Source organism: Psammomys obesus, unplaced genomic scaffold, assembly GCF_907164565.1.
Source record: "Psammomys obesus unplaced genomic scaffold, mPsaObe1.curated_primary_1811, whole genome shotgun sequence".
Taxonomy (NCBI): domain Eukaryota; kingdom Metazoa; phylum Chordata; class Mammalia; order Rodentia; family Muridae; genus Psammomys; species Psammomys obesus.
Window position 1 is genome coordinate 9,822,349 of NW_026596091.1, and position 20,340 is coordinate 9,842,688.

A 20,340-nucleotide genomic window follows, 5' to 3' on the forward strand; every position below is an offset into this window, starting at 1 on the left:
ATGAGTATGTATGACAATAAACAAATGAGGTTGTATTATTCCCAGAGCCCTGCTGTGCAGCAGCCAGCTTAGTGACACATATGTACAGTCAGGTACTGAACTGAGCAAACTCTTGGCAACTGGTCCTAGGACCCAGGAAACTCCCCAAACCATTATATCCTCTAAGCAAAAGGCTAGCAAATCACAATGATAAAGTCTTCCAAACTTGGCTGCATGTTACACAGAGAAGGTTCTGGTTAGGTTCTGTAGAGACATTCAAACATACCAAGTAAATAATCTGTATATGAAGACACAAGATCCACAGTGGCGAACTCTGGAATGTTTGGCATTACCACCTGATTAATTTTGTCAATTCTGGCATTCTTCTTTCCAATCAGGAGGTTGACTGCGAGTACAGATTCACTGGCCTGGAATGAACATATTAGAATTCATGTTATGTATTAGTAAAGGCTGTGGCTTGACCCTGCACCTACAAGTTCGTGTGCTAGGAGTTTGATCCCCACGATGACACCAGGAGGAGGGCGAACTTTTTAGAGCGATGATTAGGTCAAGAGAGCCCAGCCCTAAAACATGGTTGCCAAGAAGGCTCCTTCTAACAGGAGAAGCTGACTCCCCATTTTATTTCTGTTCTTGCACTTCTACCTTCTGCCATGCAATTATAGAGCAAGAAGGCCCTCGCGAGGTGCCAGCCCTTGATCTTAGACCTACCAGTCTCAAGAACTGTGAGTCAGTAGATCCATGTTTAACATGAATTATCCAGTATGCTCTTCTGTTACAGAAGCACAATACGGACAGAGATGGTAATCAGGAAGACATGAATTCATAAAATAATATTCAATATACATTGTGTGGTGCTTTGAAAGAAAATGGCTCCAGTGGCACTATTATGAGGTGTGGCTTTGCTGGAGTATGTGTGGCTTTGTTGGAGGAAGTGTGTCACTAAGGGTGGACTTAGAGGTCTCAGAAGCTCAAGCCATGCCTAGTGGCTCAATCTTTTTCTGCTGCCTGCTGATCTGGATGTAGAACTCTCAGCTCTTTCTCTAGCATCATATCTGCCTGCACACTGCCATGCTTTCTACTGTGATGATAATGGACTAAATCTCTGAAGTTGTAGGCCAGCCTCAATTAAATGTTTTCTTTTATAACACCTTCAGTGCTCATGTATTTCTTTGCAAGAATAGAAACTCTAAGATACATTGGAAGAAAAGAGAACTCACAACATGAAAAAATAATATGTGATCCCCGACATGTGAAATATGCATCACAGTCAAGCGAACTGGTTAGCTTTGACAGTTTAATTAATGTATAAGTCACTTTAAATAAGCTACATTACACAGTTGTGACATGCATTTGCCAAAATGTTGAACTGGTACAGATGTATATGCAACATCTCATTAAGGGAAAATGGAAACCATTGTGTCTGGTTACTAGCTATTATAAATGCTACACAGGTGTGGAGACTGTTTCTAAAGCCTCCAAACAGACATGGCAGATAGAAATCCCTCCGCAAGCATAACTTCTTTCTCTAAAGCACATGCAATGGATTGCTATGTCAGCTGATAGGTGGAGAGCACAGGAAAGATAACAGAGTATCAACAATGGAGGAAACAGACGAGGCAGCAGGAGAAGTCATTAGTGAAGGACATGGCCAGGACAACAGGAACAGTCAACAGCAGATAACACAGGCAAGACAGCGAGGAACATTATCAATGGAGAACACAGGCAAAGCAACAATGGAGGACAAATACAACAGGAAAGTCAATATGTACACACTAACCTGTGCAGCCGCTCGTATTGCAATCCAGGCCAGTGTGCTGCACATCTCAAATCGACTTGCTACTGGTTCCTTAACAGAGCTATGCCTTCTGGAAATAGCCTAATATATTAAATAGACAGCACTTAGGGTAAAGAGTGTCTAAGTGTTTCTTGACAAACATTCTCATTATCTCCAGATGAAAAGTTGATGGAATAATAGGCATCAAGAAGTACAATATATTATTGTCATGAAGTGATATTTAAAATACATCAGAAAGAAAACTATGTGTTACAAACTTGTACACAAGTATGATCCTACTTTTTCAAAATGTACTCACATAGTTCTATACATATAAGCAGAAAGTACTCCAAGTCTTAAGTAATTGCATTTTCTCTAATTTTCTATAATGAGTATACTTGAATTATGTGTTAAGTTAAAAAAATATCTTTTTAAGTGATGTCAAATGAATTTTAGTAGAGATTATTTACACAAAATATATTGTGGGGAAAGGGAACAGAAATGAGAATATTCAAATCTGTGCTGCTTTTCTGTTGTTTTGACATGGGTCTCATAGCCCTGTTGGCTACAAACACAAGATTCTCTGGACTCAGCCTCCTGAGTGACTCAGCAGATTTTGATATTAATTTTTGTTCTGAAAAATGCTAAAGGGGCTAGAAAAAATAAAGAAAGAATGAAATAGACACACTTAAGAGTAGAAGATGGCTGGAAATAATCAAACTCAGGACTGAAATCAATGAATTAGAAACAAAGAGAACAATTCAAAGAATCAAGTAAACCAAGAGCTGATTCTTTGAGAAAATCAACAAGACAGATAAACCCTCAGCTAAATGAACTAAAAGGCAGAGAGACACTAATCAAAGCAACAAAATCAGAAATGAAAAGGGAACATAACAACATACAATGAGGAAATCCAAAGGATCATTAGGTCCTACTTCAAAAGCCTCTATGCAAAAAATTTGGAAATTTAAATGAAATGGACAATTTTCTTGATAGATTCCATTTACCAAAGTTAAATCAAGATCAGGTAAAAAAAATTAAATAGTCCTATATACCCCAGGAAATAGAAGCTGTCATCAAAAGTCTTTGATCTGAAAGATGTTCAACCATACAACAAAATATCCTTCATTTGCTCTACTGTATTTATAGCAGCTTTATTTGTAATAGCCAGAATCTGGAAACAACCTAGATGTCCCTCAACTGAAGAATGGATACAGAAATTGTGGTACATTTACACGATGGAACACTGCTCAGCTGTTAAAAGCGAGGAAATAATGAAAATTTCAGGCAAATAGATGGAACTAGAAAAGATCATCCTGAGTGAGGTAACCCAGAAGCAGAAAGACTGGCATGGTATATACTCACTTATAAGTGGATATTAATCATATGATATAGGGTAAACATTAAAATCTAGAGACCTAAAAGAAGCTAAACATCAAGGAGGACTCTAGGGAAGATGCTCAATTCTCATTCAGAAGGGAAAACGGGATAGACAACGGAAGTGGTAGACGACAGGGAACAGGATGGGAGCCTACCAGAGATGTCGTCTAAAAGACTCCACCCAACAGAGGATTGAAGCAGATGCAGAGACTCACAGCCAAACTTTGGCCTGAGGGCAGGGAGTCTACCACTTTGCCACTACTATGAAAACCACTTGTTTTTCTCTAATGAGCAATAAACATTTTTTCTCATACCACCAGAGCAACCATTCCTAGTTTATAGTCATTTTGATTTTTTTTGTTTAAATATTTTAATTTATTTATATTACTTTTTATTCCTTGCCCATTTGTGTTTATATATAGGTAAATGCATGTGAGCTTTTTGGTGGCCTCAGAAATCAGTCATTGGATCCATTTAGAGCTGGGTTTATCTGCTGTTGAGAGCTAGTAACCAAACTCGGGCCTTTGCTAAATCATCCCTCCAGTCTCACAGATTTCCTTTTATTTTGTTTTAGTTTTTTATTAATTACAATTTATTCACTTTGTATCCCAACTGTAGCCCCCCTTCATCATCCCCTCACAAACCCACCCTCTCTCCCTCTTCTCCATCTATGCCCCTAGGTTCTCCACCCCTTCCACCTGACCCTAGCCTATCAGGTCTCATCAGGAGTGACTGCATTGTCTTCCTCTGTGGCCTGGTAAGGCTGTACTCCCCTCAGAGGGAAGTGATCAAAGAACAGACCACTGAGTTCAAGGAGGACCTTGGGTAAGATGATCAATCCTCATTCTGAAAGGCAAATGAGATGAACATCAGAAGAAGGAGAAAACAGGGAACAGGACAGGAGCTTACCCCAGAGGGCCTCTGAAAAACTCTACTCAGTAGGGTATCAAAGCAGAGCGTGAGGCTCATAGCCAAACTTTGGGCACAGTGCAGGGAATCTTATGAAAGAAGGAAGAGATAGAAAGACCTGGAGGGGACAGGAGTTCCACAAGAAGAGAAAGAGAAAAAAAAAATCTGGGCACAGGGATCTTTTCTGAGACTGACACTCCAACCAAGGACCATTCATGGAGAAAACCTAGAACTTCTGCACAGATGGAGTCCATGGCAGCTCAGTGTCAAAGTGAGTTCCCTGGTAATGAGAACAGGGATGGTCTCTGACATTTTGATTTTTTAAATGGTGGTACCCACCTAAGGCAGCTATCATATAAATAGTTCTACTGGTTAAATAAATTTGCCTAAAACTTTTTTCATAATTTATTTGTTTGTTCATTTTACATCCCAAATGCAACCCCACTTCCTCCTCTCCTCTCAGTTCCACCCTCCCAACCACCTCCCCACCCCTACCCCCTCCTGCCCAGGTACCCACCAACCCTGGCACGTCAAGTCCCATCAGGACTAAGTGCCTTCTCTTTCACTGAGGCAAAACAAGGCCACCCTGCTAGGGAAATGGGATCCAGAGAGACGCAACAGAGTCCAAGTCAGACACAGTCCCTGCTTCAATGGTTAGGGGACCCACTTGAGGACCCAAGCAGCCCATCAACTTTATATGTGTAGGAGGCCTAGGACCAGTCTATGCATGTTCCTTGGTTGGTGGTTCAGTCTCTATGAGCCCCCAAGGTTAGCTGGCCATGTAGGTCTTCTTGTGATGCCCTTGACCCCTCTAGCTCCCTCAATCCTTCCCCTAACTCTTCCACAAGACTCTCTGAATTCCACCTAATGTTTGGCAGTGGGTCTCTGCATCTGTTTCCATCAGCTGCTGGATGAAGCCTGTCAGATGACAGTTATGCTAGGCTCCTGTCTGCAAGGATAGCAGAGTATCGTTAATAGTGGGTTGGCTCTCTCCCATGGGTGGGTCTCAAGTTGGGCCAGTCTCTGGTTGGCCATTCCCTCCATCTCTGTTCCATCTTTTATCCCTGCACATCTTGTAGACAAATTTGGGGCCAACAGTTTTGTGGGTGGGTTAGTGTGCCCCTCCCTCCACTGGAAGTCCTGCCCGGCTACAAGCAACAGACTCAAAGAAGCCAAGTAACAAGGTGGGGCTCAAGGGATGACGCTTGATTCTCACTGAGAAGGGGAAATAAAATAGATATCAGAAGTGGAAGAAGGGGGAGCTGGGTGAGAGAGGGAGTGGAGAGAACAGAGGTGGGGGATCTGACGAAGGAAGAACAGGATGGGCGGTGAGAGGGTTGGGAGAGAGAAGGGAAATTAGTGTTGGCGCATCCATGGGATCTGGGATGGGGGAGGCTCCTGGGGAGACATGGGGGTAGCCCTAGCCGAGACTCCTAGTAGCAAGAGATACTGAGACTGAAGTGGCCACATCTTGTTGTCTAAAACTTTTAAATCATGTTTTGACACCTCAAAAATTAGCTAGTTGCAGTGGCTCATGTCTTTAATCCCAGCACTGGGAGGCAGAGGCAAGTAGAAGTCTGCGTTTAAGGCCAGCTTGGCCTACATAGAGTTTCAAGACATCCAGGGCTATACAGAGAGACCATATCTCAAAACAAACAAACAAAAATTTAAAATACATATTTAAAAAATACATATTTGTATTCCAAATCTAATCTGAAAAGATATCCTCCCAGAATGAATAATAAAATATGGAAGTCTACCACAATACAACAATAACCATGTCAATCAATGCAGCCTGGCTCATTTCTGCCACTAGGATCTCCCTCAGTCAAGATCCTTGCTACTGCAGTGGTCTATGCACACCAGCAAACCTCAGTCTGTTAGAAACCCCAAACCTCAAGCCTGCTTCCTAAGTGATGGAGTCATTATCTGCCTTCAGCAAGACTTGGGGAGATGTTTCTGCACCTCGGTTTCTAAGCACTACCGTGGCTTGTGCATCCTCCTGTGTACCGCTCCCTCCTTACCTAACACTTCCTGTCATGACCTCACAGCGAAGTGCCACCTTTGGTTGCCATCTTGAACCCACATCATGCACCACCTTCATTTACCATTCCAGCAACCCAAATAATTTCCTCATTGTAAGTTTCCATATCAAGGGCCTTCTCTTCTCCTTCTTCTCCCTCGTTCCCTTCTTTCACTGTCTGTTATCTTAAAGTCTGTCTTCCCACACTAGCTCTATGAGAAAAGAGACTATGCTGATTTTGGCACTAACTTATGATCTTCTAGAAGAGTGGCTTGATCAAAGGAGGTGCTTGATACATCGGTGAGGAATGAATGATCCTGCCAGGTCACATTAGTTTCAAAAATGTACCATTTGTACATTTCCTATATTCTCCTAAGCATACCTGACCACTCATTGCTTTTGAGTATTTAGTTAGCATTCGGTGTGCACCATTTTAACAAGCAGAAACACCTAAATGAAATCAACTTCCAGAGACTTACAGTCTCCAAAGAGGCATTTGGTTGCAAGTATGACTAAGAGGTAATGAGTTAAAGTCTTCAAGTCATGTAGGAAAAATCCTCATTACTTCAGCAGTGCAGAATTACTCAAAATAGCCAAAGGCAAGTAGCTTCTAATTCCTATAAATGCAGTAGTTACCTTGATTGCTGATGTTGCTGAAACCTTCTTCCTTGGCTTCTTCAGATGGAAATACATCAGGGCAATTTCTAGGTAGGAATCCCTTATCAACCTAAAACGATATGACATTAGCCTTACCTTCCCTGCTCTCTTATACAACCTCTTTGTACTTTTTGCTAACAATGTCTGGGAGAGTAAACAGTAAGAATAGAGACCTGATAGGCTAGGGTCAGATGGAGAGGGAGGAGGTCCTCTACATCAGTGGACTGGGGAAGGGGCATGGGAGGAGATGAGGGATGGAGGGAAGGCAGGATTGAGAGGGAACAAGGGTGGGGCTACAGCTGGGATACAAAGTGAATAAACTGTAATAAATAAAATATTATATTAAAAATAAAAAAGAATAGGCCAACAAGTGTCCTCCTAGCTGATGCAAACTCTTGGGGAGTGCTCAGCATTCTATCTGTCTTATGCTAGCAACATCCCAGGCTATGACTGATGCGAAGCTTAGCCAAGACCTCTCTGGCTACACAGACTGTGGAAATAAGTTCTTCTGAACTCTTTCACATACAAGGTAGGATATTCTAGTTGTAAGCCAAGTCCAGGGGAACTCCTTACAGTCTTGATACAGACAGGAGACCTATGTCTAGGAGAGAACTGGTTTGCGGCCAAGAATGCTACTTTGATGAATAGGAGGCATCCAGTCTTTTTCTGTAAAGGAGGCCTTAGATCAGAGCTAGGAGCAACAAGCTTGAGAAGTAAGTCAGTAAACTTGGATGAATGAATCCCAGTGCATGAGCTCCACCATGACGAAGTCTCTCATTCATCGCCTTCTTTAACTTTCTGTGTGCTACCACACAGAACTCAGACAACACAGGAGTAGTTCTACAAGAATGAGATGTCATTACCCTGAGTTCTGATCATTTCCCAGGCTTATTTGAATAGCATCAAAAAAACTCTCTACTTGTGAAACTGGAGACTTATCATCCATCAGCATTTGACGCTCTATTCTTCCTGAAAGAAGAAAAACACATAAAGATATAAAGATAGTTTCCCCCCCCCTTTTTTCTAATAATTTATAATGGAAGAGCAGATATTTCATTCTGCAAACTCTGGAATCTGGATTGTTGTTTTTTGCAGGTCTGACTGTCACTCCTTAATGAAGTCTAAGCTAGGGGTGAAAGAATTAAAGCTTCCTTCCCCAGGAATGTCTGGAATGCTTCCAATAAAGACCCCTTTGGCTTCCCAACGCCACTGGTCTTACAGCTTACTTTTCTTTGTGATTCCTCTCCTCTAACATCTTGTCCTTGTCTATTTCACAAATACTAAAAATATCTCAGCTGTAACCTTATGTTCATTGCAGCAGTATTCATAACTACAAAGAGATGGAGTAAGGCTGAGTGCTCTTTGAGGCTAAACAGATGCATCTATATTTTCACATATTTGTTTATTATATGTATAATGTGTACATACATATAAACATTTTATATGTATATAATATATGCAATATATTATGTATCTATAATGTATACATATAAATACTATGTATATATTATATATTACATATATAATGTATATTATTATCTAGCATAAAAAGAAAGAAATGCTGCCATTTGCACACATGAAACTGGGACACTATGCTAAGCAAAACAAACTAAGCACATATACGGCAAACACTGAATGATGTTACATATGTTAATTCATGAATCCAAGAAAGCTCCATTCTTGAAATAGAGTGCCACTTTCTGAAGTACAGAAAACAGGGAGGTGCAGATAACAGTTTAGTCAGGATGGATGAGTTCTGTATAGCCTCGTAAACAGAGTGTATTATATACTTAGAAATTGCTAAGGAATTAGATTCTTAAATGATCATGCCACAAAGTGAAATGACATATTTGGATAAGTTTAATTAGCTAGGTTTAATCACCTCATACTGTACATAAATACAGAAGCATTACACTATACCTAAAATATTTAATTTTTGTCAGTTACAAGCAAAATTGTTAAAAGTTATAGTTTGGAGGGTTGTGAACCTAGCATTTTATGGCTGAGCCATCACTCCAGTCTAGTTTTTAAGTTTTAAAAATAAACTTAAAGCCAGACAGTGGTGGTGCACACCTTTAATCCCACCACTCAGGAGGCAGAGGTTGGCAAATCTCTGAATCCAAATCTCTGAGTCCAACGTCTATAGAGCGAGTTCCAGGACAGCCAAGCCTACACAGAAAAACCCTGTCTTGAAAAACTAAAACTAAAGAAATGAATAAAGAAGTGAATGAATAAATGAATAAATAAATAGATAAATAAATAAATAAACAAATAAATAAATGAAACTTAATGAAAAATAAATTCTTTTAAAAAGCCAGGAAATGCTCAAAAATACTTAGAGGTCATGTAAAAGTCCACCCCTTACTTTTCTCCCAGTAATCATGGCAGGTGCCATTTTTCAAGTGCAGGAACTGAGAGAGGATCCCCTGCAGCAGAAATGCCAGGAAAGGGAGATCTACAGTCACCATGAGAAAGATCCACAGTTTTCACGCAGCGGGAGGGAAAGAGCTAAGTGGGGGTGGGCACAGGGTTCCCATCTTGATGCTCTCATCCACTAGCTGCTGGCATGTAAGATGTCACCGCGCATGTGGCATGTCTAGCTCAGTAAGTGACTACAATAGCCACCCTTTGATTTTCTTGCACCCACAATGGCCACGGTGAAATCATATGAATGCACCGTCTGTAAGTTCTAAAGGCAGCTGTTCTACAGTTGCTGCATTTTAATTTAATGTTATTTCTTACTTATAGGAAGTAACCAAACTGTCTAATGAGCTAATTAAAATAGTGGAAGATGCTAAATGTATTATTCTCATTTAATATTAAATCATTCTATTGTTTTAATTAATAATTGCAGTTTGTTTTATTAGTTATAATTTAGTAAGTATGTGTTTTAAGGGATTTGTTTTTAATTTCTTAATATTTTCTTTTCTGTGAACAGATGATTTTGCCTGCATGTAGAGCTGTGGATCAGTGTGTGCCTGGTACCTGCGGAGGCCAGGAGAGTTAATTAGAGCCCCTGGAATTGAGGTTACAGCCATGTTTGTGCTAGGAATCAAACCTGGGTGCTCTGGAGAAGTCAGTGACCTTAAATGCTGAGTCATCTCTCTAACATTAATTTTTAAATTATGTATGTATGGGAGGGAGGGATATATGTGAGCATGAGTGAAGGTCCCCACTGAGGCCAGAAGAGCTTGTTGGAAACTATGAAGCTGGAGTTGTTCAGGTAGTAACTCCTCCTACCATGCATGCTGGGAACTGGATTCAGGTCCTCGGCAAGAGCATTACATGCTTCTGACTGCTGAGATATTTCTCCAGCCACATAATATGTGGTGAAGTAGCTGATGCTAACATTTTTTTTTTAAACCAAACATAAAACTTTATATGGGGACATCAATTAGTTGTAACTTTTTGTTTCAGTTATAATTTAATGAGAGGCTTTTATCAGAAACTGGGATTTACAGAGAGTATTGATGTGTCTTGTGATTGCCAAGCCCTTTTTAACAACCTGTAGTTTTGACAGTCGAGAAGTTGCTTATTAATGATGTCACAGTTCTACAACCTTCATCACAGTCTGATGCCAAGTACAGCTTACCTTTCTGAAACAGAATTTCAGCCTCCACCTCGTATTCCTCTAATGCTGTCCCCTTGCAGAGCGTCAAGGCCATCGCAAAGATGTGAAGGGTTGGCAGCCACTTAGTGAAGTCCTTCTTTTTGCTGCTGCGATGCACCTGCTTGGCCAATGTGTGTCCTAAAAGCAAAACAGTTGGGCAGAGGCAAAACAACAAAGTCTTCGGTGTTCAGGGCAAGCCACTACGTCTATGGACCTCCCTCCCAACTGTGCTCTAAGTCTTCAGAGTCTCAGGCAGCCAAGAACGTTTGAAAGAGCCACACCAGACAATATGTCAGTGAACTACAATCATTATTTGATCTTTGATAAAACTCCAATGTGTTATCTTATTTTTAAAATCAACAATGGCCTCCAAGTCTTTCTAGTTCTCATCTTTTCATAGTGCTTATAAAACAACCTCCATGCTCTTAAGATGAGGCTGTTAATAGAGAACCGTCTGGAAGTTGTATATTGTTCGCTATTGATATATTTGCATATATTAATAGGTAATATTTTATGTCTATTAAATGCACTGGTTACTCCTCATGTGATAGTCTGTCATCATAACCTGTCTGTCATCAGAGCTCTTTTATGGACAAGAGGTAGATGACTACTTGGGAGCTCTCATCTTTAATGCATGGAAAGATTACTGAATGAAAGAAACATTCTTATGTACTTATTTACTCATTTATTTATTTAGTTTTTTTGAGACAGAGTTTCTCTGTGTAGCCCTGGCTGCCATTGAACTCACTCTGTAGACCAGGCTCGCCTCAAACTCATAGATAAGCCTGCCTTTCCCTCCCAAGTGCTGGGATTAAAGGTGCATACTGCCACCGCTCAGCATCAAATACTGACATTTGTCAAAAAATATTTCCTGCATGTTTGAATACCAGCTATGAAGTGAGAGAAAAGAATAATAAGAGCTAAGACTTGTTAAATGTTTCCCTGCATACGAAGGTCCATCTCATGGACTACACATGAGCTGCCCCTGTGGTTCACTACACTGAGCGGACAACATTATTATGCTCATTTGACAGAAGGCAGAGCAATGGCTCAAAGCTATAAGTAACTTGCCCAAGGTCACATGGCCATGATTTGAACCTAAAAGTAGCCTGGCCTCATCACCCATACCCTAAACTATAACACTGTATCTTAAGAGTGAGGTCATCAGAATATTGATTAACCAAGAATATAAATAGCAAGACAAGTAGTTACAATAACACATGACTGGTCACAGGCAAAGAAACTGTAAGACACTGTAAGCAAAACAGAAATCTGGTCTGTCTGGATCTTGGAAAGGCCTCAGAAGGCTATTCAGACCGCATGGTTATCTAGGTCTGTGGGTAACAATCATACTACTTCAGTTTCATAAATATAATCTCAACATGCTATTTCCTATCAGAGGCTATCACAAAGGATTAAAAAGAGCAAGTAGCCAAATTCCTTTGATGCAATCTATACCATAAGGAGAAATGTTGAGAAAACTAGTGGCAGATGCCTTTGTGCTTCATAACATTGAAATGTTCTTTTTCCCTGTAAACACCAACTCTGAAAAAAAAAAAAACTATTGTGCAACTGACACTGTTGTGACAGAAAGGCACTGTGCTTTTGTTTTTAAAAGCTGTATTTAATATAATATAGCAGGAAGCAAGCTGTTCAGCTTCAAATGCATCTGCAAAGAAGCAACAGTATTGTCATTGACTGGTGACAGATCTTCAAGATTAGTAAGTCTGAAAAGCCGAGAGTAGATTTGATTTTACACAGTCTGTGCTTTGAGCTCACGCAGAACTCAAATAATAAGTGAATGGGGGTGGGGCTAAACACGTAGGGGGAAAATGGCTCGAGTGTGGTCACTGACTGAGCTGCAAAGACTTTGAAAGGCTAGTTGTATCAGCTCCATTGGTGAGGACGCTTACAGGGTAGAATGATCTGTGTAGTGACACTCGTGTGCTAATGGTGAGTATTGAGAATGGATTTGAGGTGAAGAGAGATAAGGGGGAGATTCTGGGGAGATGGTATCTTGACAATATCCTTGCTGGCCTGCTTTTGTCAGTCTAGTCCTACTGCTGATTCTCGTGGCTGAGCAGCTACTAGTACAGGAGGAAGGAAGGTTCTAGAAAGTGTCAGGTAACAACAGAGACAGATACTATCAGGTGTCTGTTCTCTGAGCAAACAAGAACCTGAGAAAGAGAGTCAGGAAGGCTTGTGTCAAAGATCAGAGATGGTACCCTGAGGAGAGCCAGAAATTATGTCAGTGAGTTCCAGAGAAGGGTAGCTGTGGCTGGCCACCACCTGGATTTTCCAAGAATTATCTGAAAATGGACTGAAACCGCTGAACTTCTCAGCTCAAAAATGCTGGCTGGTCTTTGTTATTTACTTTGGAGACTGAACTGAGACTCTTTAAAAGTTGATACAAAGCCAAGCCACACAGGGAGAACTTGTTCTTCTGACCAGCACTGGCAGACTGTCACAGCTAGACCTGAAGAAAAGTAAGCAGACAAAGACTGCCCCAGGAAAATAGAACCAGCAACCATCAAGAGGAACACCATATGTAGTAGTAATGAGAAGAGATAACATGAGTGAAATAAAATAGATTGAGGATAGAGAAACTGAATAACATATACATACATCCATGCATATATACATACACATATGCATACATATGCACATATACACACACACACACATACATGCATACATATGAGCCTACATAGAAAAACAAGTTACCAGCTAATTTTGAGAGGGTGGCCAATGTCAAAAATATTATTTATTAAGAAGACCAATTAGATTAAGCTTACATCATAAGTTATAAAGATACTAGAATGACAAGGAACAGATGATAGACTGTGTGGACAAAGCCAAATATTATCAGCACCTGTAGTGTTTATTATGATCCCAACACTGAGATAGGAATGTTTCTTATTTAATCTTCTACAAGGAGACTGCCATAACTGTTCTTTAGATGTTTATGTTCTCTTCCATTTATATGTTGAAATTCCTTCCCCAACAATGATGTAGTCTACATAGAGAAGTAAAACTTTGCCTGATGGTTGTGAAAGCTGAGATCTTGTGAATAAGCTTGGTGTGCCACAGAGCAGCATGAAAGAGCCAGCTTGTCCCTTCCGTGACATAAAGACCAATTGAAGGGGCCAGCATGTGATGCAGATGTGCTCTCGCCAGATGTTAAATCTTGACTTTGGACTCTTGACTCTCTAGAAAAGAGAGCAATAGATTTCTACTATTTACAAACTACCCAGCCTAGGGTAACTTAGGGCAAGTGGGCTACAATAGTCTTGGTTCTGAAATGAGAGAGAGTTACACAGCACTCAAGATATTCACATAGGTATCCAGCCCCAAAGAAAGAATGGGGAAATAAGTGCATAATAATTAAGCAAGAAGCAATCTTTCCCAGATAGAAAGAAACTGGCCTCAAGATGCCAATAGCTCAACTGATTTCTACACAGAGAAAGGGGGAACACATGCCCAGACATATGTTGGTGGGTTTCCTGAACTACAGAGATGAAAGAAGAAATCTAACAAGTTTTAGGAAAGGAAGAACAGGTTTCTTGCCAAAGGAAAGTAAAAGTTAGACCAACATGACAGCTCTCATTTGAAACACTGAGAGTGGGAATAATAGAATAGTATTATATAAGTATATAATTGTATAATAAAAGTCTATCAAACCCCAGAGAAAAGACCACACCCCAAAATGCTTATGCTGGGTTGAGACAGTATGTCATGGTGAAGAAAAGGTATTTGTGGAAAACAAGGCTTCAGAGATTTCGGCTGGGGAAAGCAAGGGGCATGGGGCATGGGATTCAATCAACAACCACAGAGCAGAACTGAGACTAGGAAGCAAGAGACTGATGGGAAGACAAGGAACAGAAAGGCACCAGAATTTTCCCAGTGGTAGGATGCCTATTGCCAGCCAATATGAATCAGAGATAAATTGTCTCTAAGAGATAGAAGAAGAAATCATGGGGGGGGGGGAGCCAACCCCTCCTGATACAGCCCGGATCACATCACAAGAATAATAAGTGGAGAATGTCAATTTAACAGATGATCTATGGAAATAGAAGACTTCATGGTAATTAAGAAGCCAGAGAAAGAGAAGGAAAGTTAGAGGACACAGTGTCTGGGGATCTACAAGTTGAGTGAGCGAGTGCCAAAAAGATGCAGGTGACCTAGACAGTATGGGATACTGAGTGGCCCAGGCACACAAGATTGGAAAGGAGCACTTCGTCAGTGAACAGTGGTTTCGCTCATCTAAACCCAGAATAAATTTAGACAAGAAGCTAAAGGGAGTCAAGGAAGAACATAGGGAGTGGAATCTATTCTTTCAAAACTCAGGCATCAGGAGGTACTGGTACAAGGTACTGAAGCATAGGCGATTGCTTTGTATGTCTGTTTGGATTTTACTAGTAATGATTTAAAAATATTAACATACTGACGGTCAAAAAAGGAAAGTTGATTTCAGTAGTCAGAGGGTAGATGATATATGACAGAAGGGAGGAACCTCTGAAGCCAGGACCCTGGGAAGCAGACACCACCTGACAGTCAGAGCAAGGCCAAGACGCTGGGCTTTGAGGAGAGAAGCTGCTCCTCTCACACAAGAGTAAGTCACAGGATAGCAGATTACAGGCTGCTTACAGAGCCTTTCCAAAGGGCCTCCTGCAGAAAGTGGTACATCTATGACCTTTTTTTTTTTTTTTTTACACTGCCCAAGACAACCACAGCACCTGGTGTTCAAAGTGTCCTTAGCAGAAGGTCCATTACCTAACATGCATCATGGTGATCATGGTGAAACATGAAAATATACCTTTAAGACACCTTGTTTCATAAAAATACAAAGGATTTGACAATCCCTACATTCACAGGACACAGATTTATTGCTTAAAATGTTACAAACAAGATATTAGAGCTTAGAGGAAAAGCATGACATTATTATCAACACATTAAGATAGTGTTTTTTTTCCCATGGGCATCATTTTTAGAAATATAGGTACTTAACAACATCAGTAATAACCAGAAGACATAACACACCATTCTATAGTCCTCTCTAAAACCTTTTTCAATTTGATCACCAACCCTATATCTGACAGAGGGTTAATATCCAGTATATGCAAAGAACTCAAGAAGTTAAACAGCAACAAATCAGTAATCCAATTTTAAAAAACGGGGTACAGAGCTAAACAGAGAATTCTCAATAGAGGAATATCGAATGGCAGAGAAACACTTAAAGAAATGCTCAACCTCATTGGCCATCAGGGAAATGCAAATCAAAAGGACCCTGAGATTTCACCTTAGACCCATCAGAATGGCTAAGATGAATAACTCAAGTGACAACACATGCTGGAGAGGATGTGGAGAAAGGGGAACCCTCCTCCATTGCTGATGGGAATGTAAATTTACACAACCACTTTGCAAATCAACCTGGTACTTTCTCAGACAATTAGGAATAGCACTTCCTCAAGATCCAGCTCTACCACTCCTAGGCATATATCCAAAAGACACCCAAGTATACAACAAGGACATCTGCTCAACCATCTTTGTAGCAGCTTTATTTGTAATAGCCAGAAGCTGGAAACAGCCCAGATGCCCCTCAGTTGAGGAATAGATACAGAAATTGTGGTTACATCTACACAGTGGAATACTACTCAGCAATAAAATAAAAGGAAATCATGAAATTTGCAGGTAAATGGTGAGAACTGGAAAAGATCATCCTGAGTGAGGTATCGCAGAAGCAGAAAGACACACAGGTTATAGACTCACTCATAAGTGGCTATTAGACATATAATATAGGATAAACCTACTAAAATCTGTACACCTAAGGAAGCTAATCAGGAAGGAGGACTCTGGCTAAGATGCTCAATCCACGTTCAGAAAGACAAAAAGGATGGATATTGGAGAAGGAGGGAGAAAACAGGGAACAGGACAGGAGCCTAACACAGAAGACCTCTGAAAGGCTCTACCCTGCAGGGTATTGAGGCAGATGCTGAGACTCATAGCCAAACTTTGGGCAGAGTGTAGGGAATCTTATAAAAGAAGTGGGAGATAGTAAAACCTGGAGAGGACAGGAACTCCACAAGGACAGCAACAGATCCAAAAAGTTTGGGCACAGGGGTCTTTTCTGAAACTGATACTCCAACCAAGGACCACTCATGGAGATGGCCTTCACCCTGTACAGAGGTAGCCTATGGCAGTTCAGTGTCCAAGTGGGCTCCATAGTAATGGGGACAGGACTGTCTCAGACAGGAACTGATTGCCCTGTTCTTTGATCACCTCCCCCTGAGGGGGGAGCAGCCTTGCCAGATGACAGAAGAAGACAATGCAGCCAGTCCTGATGAGACCTGATAGACTAGGATCAGAGGGGAGGGGAGGACGACCTCCCCTATCAGTGGACTGGGGCAGTGGACTGGGTGGGGAAGAGGGAAGGTGGGACTGGAAGGGGAGGAAGGAGGAGATACAGGGGGAATACAAAGTGAATAAACTGTAACTAATAAAAAAAGAAAGAAAAAAAACTAGTTGTAATTTCGAGGGAAAAAAATGTTGTATTATTTAGGAATTCACTCATACCTTGTATTTCTATGATTTTTTTTAAATAAAGTAGAGTGTGAAAATAATCTTGTTACAAATGACTCAATAGCTGGATAAAATGCAATAGTCCAAAAGCAAACCATTCCACATGATACAACTACTGTAATCAACCTCATAACGTGATATATACATGCAAAGCAGCCATATTCCACAGAGTTTAACATATGCTAAGTGACCAAAAAAAAAACCTATTGAAGCATTTGGAGCCTGAGCACTCATAATACTGACCATTCAAGTGAATACAGCCTACTTGAAAATCAGTTAAAAATTCCTGTCAGTTACTCTAGGAAGGTAGATGTTTAAAAGGTCTTACCAATTCTCAGTTTTATTTTGGCCAGTAACATGATATGAGGGAGATAGATATTTTTCAAAGGCTGTGATGGATTCGCATAGTCAGTATCTGAGAGAGGGAATTCAATTGTCTCTCCAAAAGTTAGCATCTAGGAAAGAAACACTAGACTCAGTGTAGTGAGGGAAGGAGGGGGAAAAATGGCAGAATTCGTGGCCATCAAAAACATCCCTACCTGTGCAATAAGAATTCTGTGAGCTTGATTCAAGAAAGTTAACTTGTCCTCTTTGGAAGAGCCTTGCTTGAATTTCTCAGCTTTCGTTAAGTCATCCATTAGAACGAAGCTTCTCGCCAGGGTTAACCAGGACCGAGGAGAAATGAACTCATTCCCTTCCAGCAAATGGATGATTTCCTATTGAGAGAAGAGGATTCCATTTGTGTTTCCTAGTTCATTGATGAGCTGCAGCCGTAGTGCCAGGCTTACATGTGTTAATGTTGAGAAGTCCCTCCTTTTGATCCAACTGTGATTTCCCCTAAACACGGTTCTCTACATACACTGGCTCCTTTACCTGAAGGTTCCTTATGATGTCTGCCTTTAAGTGCTTTTCCTGAAGGCCCAGGATCACAGCTTGCATCAGGAATTCAGCCTGGAGCTCTGGGTCATCTGCATCTTTTGCCTCCTTGAACACTTCATGGATAAGGCTCAGGCGGTCTGTCATGTCATTCTCTAATGCACACAAGTGTGATCTCATTAAGATGCATGAGAAAGCAAGAAAGGATATGTGTATAGTGTCCCCAAGGATCAAAGAGTTGGACATTAAAAAGGGAAACACATAGATTACATAAAACATGGGGGACTTGGGGGAAGAGTGTTATATTTTGGTCAAAGTACTTTAGTTTAGTCAAATGCTATAAAAGAAATGTTGTTGCATGAGGGGATCTGATTTGGAAAGCAGACTGAGACTTGCAAATGGGTAGGTACACAACTAGACAGTTGCCACTCACTGCGGGGGCTACTGTTTACACATGCCAACCTGTTCCCTGAGGCTGTAACTTCCATCTCCTTCAGTCTGACCATAAGCCCAACAGGTAAGTTATCTCCTTCTTCCAGACAGGAAGGGGAAGTCCAGAGCCACAGCAGACTGAATGGACAAACACTTGATAAGGAGCAGGAGGTCAGCATTGGAACCCTATGTCAGTGGCTTGTCAGCTCCATGCTTAGACACCTTCCCGAGACCTGGGCAAATGTATTTTGAAATCTCCTTGGCTTTATTATTATTATTGTCATCGTTGTTGTTGTTAAATCAGTACCATATGTGCAACTTGCTCTGGTACAGAGGACTGGGAGGAATCACTATTTTTAAATTCTAGAAAGCGAGCAAACTGGAACTGCAGACATACCCCTATAAAGCCCCATATCCTATGTCGAATTAGCCAAACCTAAAACATTAATTAAGTACCTTTCATGATTCCGATACCATGAATCTGTCCAACAAATGCAGTCACGAGCATCAAGCGGCACTTCAGCCAAAGGTGAATGTTGAAATATTCCCGGGAGTTCAGGGAAGTTGGGTCTAAAAACTCGCCATCATCTTTATTTTCTGTGGTCTACACAAAGTTAAAATGATGAGGTTACCTTCTCATTGGATGATGTCATCATTCTAGTCTAGGGGTAAGCATGAGCTGGGAGAAGCGAAGCGCCCAATAGCATGTCACAGTACCGTGTTTTAAGATAAGAAGCTATTCTTGAACAGCTTATAAGCCATAAGATGTATTCAAAAGAAACGAGTGACATCACCGGGTGTTCTGCAATCCTCTGTTCATGTTTTTAGACCGTGTTTCAGCCTATCTTTTCTCTCTACACCTCTACTCTAAAGCAGCTTTGCCTGAAACTAGAGAGTTGCTCTAGCAGATGATGTGGGTTTGGTGCCCAGCACCCACATGGAAACTCATAGTCACCAATAACACCTTCTCTGGTGGGATCCAGTGACGTCATCTGCCTTCCACTGGCACCGCATACACGGTGCACTTAGATTCAAACAAAACACTCTTACACATAAAAGAAAAATTTTCATTAATAAAAACAGTTTTGCAGCCCTGCATATTTTTTGTTTTGTTTTGTCTTTTAATTATATTATCGGCAGTTTCCATGTCATCAAAAAACCTCTTAAACATCCCTTTAAGGGATGAAAAATGATAAATACAATGCTAGGTGTCTATTCTGGACAATTAGTTTACTAGGTATGAGTGATTTCATTAGAAATGCCTACAATCACAAGCATGATTCTGTGAGTTAGACATTTTTTTGCAGACTCCTAAGTGATTTTATGTCAATAGATTATGTGTCCGTACTCAGTCCAGTGCCCACCTGTCAAGGAGACTCTAGAGCCTCTGTGTGAGGAAGGCTAGGCGTGAGGAATCCTAGCTGGGAAAGAGCGGGAGTATCCTGCCTGTCGTGTCCAGATAACAAACTCAAGAGTGGATCTTGGGAATCTGCTGTCCATATCCAGACTCACTACAATGACACATCTGAACGTGTCTTTTGGTGAGGACTCTAAGCACCCTCAATAGCTCACAAATGAGATCACTAAACTTCTGAAAAGAAATTAACAGGTCTTTCTCAATAAAGAGCATAAATGAGACTTCAACACAGACCCATTGATTTCTATTTCACTGTTACTTCAACTTTCCCACTTTTCCTCATCCACATTGCTAATCCACTGCCTACTATGCCATTCACTACAGAACAATGTATGGCATAATGTGCTCTGTCAGGATGTTAAGCCCATACATACAGAGGATCCTAGAGAGGAGGGACTGTCTGCGTTGTCAAGCGTTCTCTTTTTAAAAATCTTCGAATCACGGAGGAGCTTCAGTGTGGAATACAGTATGGCGGCACTAAAACAGAGGGAGGGTTTTGACTGTTACTAATGACAGTTTTGCCTGTTATTTCACAACTCTCTACTTCCTGTGAAAACTTCAACACCCGCGGCCACCCTCAAAAGGTGACCAGGTGTCTGTCTCTTTTATGTGTCCCTATAGCACTGTAGCACACAAGTCCTTTCCTATGTTCTTCACACCACGTAAAAGCATATAGAATTCTA

The 20,340-nt window shown here is 40.9% G+C and overlaps 1 protein-coding gene across 1 annotated transcript in view; it reads right to left on the reverse strand.

Annotated features, from left to right (window-relative positions):
* Positions 1 to 20,340, reverse strand: part of Cfap54 (cilia and flagella associated protein 54) — a 301,678-nt gene that overhangs the window by 77,799 nt on the left and 203,539 nt on the right. The window contains exons 52-61 of the mRNA XM_055627824.1: positions 20,032 to 20,134; positions 18,697 to 18,844; positions 17,806 to 17,963; positions 17,472 to 17,648; positions 17,261 to 17,387; positions 10,336 to 10,491; positions 7,607 to 7,712; positions 6,723 to 6,813; positions 1,778 to 1,876; positions 266 to 407 (exon numbers count right to left, since the gene is read on the reverse strand). Coding sequence (XP_055483799.1) covers positions 266 to 407; positions 1,778 to 1,876; positions 6,723 to 6,813; positions 7,607 to 7,712; positions 10,336 to 10,491; positions 17,261 to 17,387; positions 17,472 to 17,648; positions 17,806 to 17,963; positions 18,697 to 18,844; positions 20,032 to 20,134 — 1,307 coding nt within the window. The remainder of the gene's footprint in view (positions 1 to 265; positions 408 to 1,777; positions 1,877 to 6,722; positions 6,814 to 7,606; positions 7,713 to 10,335; positions 10,492 to 17,260; positions 17,388 to 17,471; positions 17,649 to 17,805; positions 17,964 to 18,696; positions 18,845 to 20,031; positions 20,135 to 20,340) is intronic.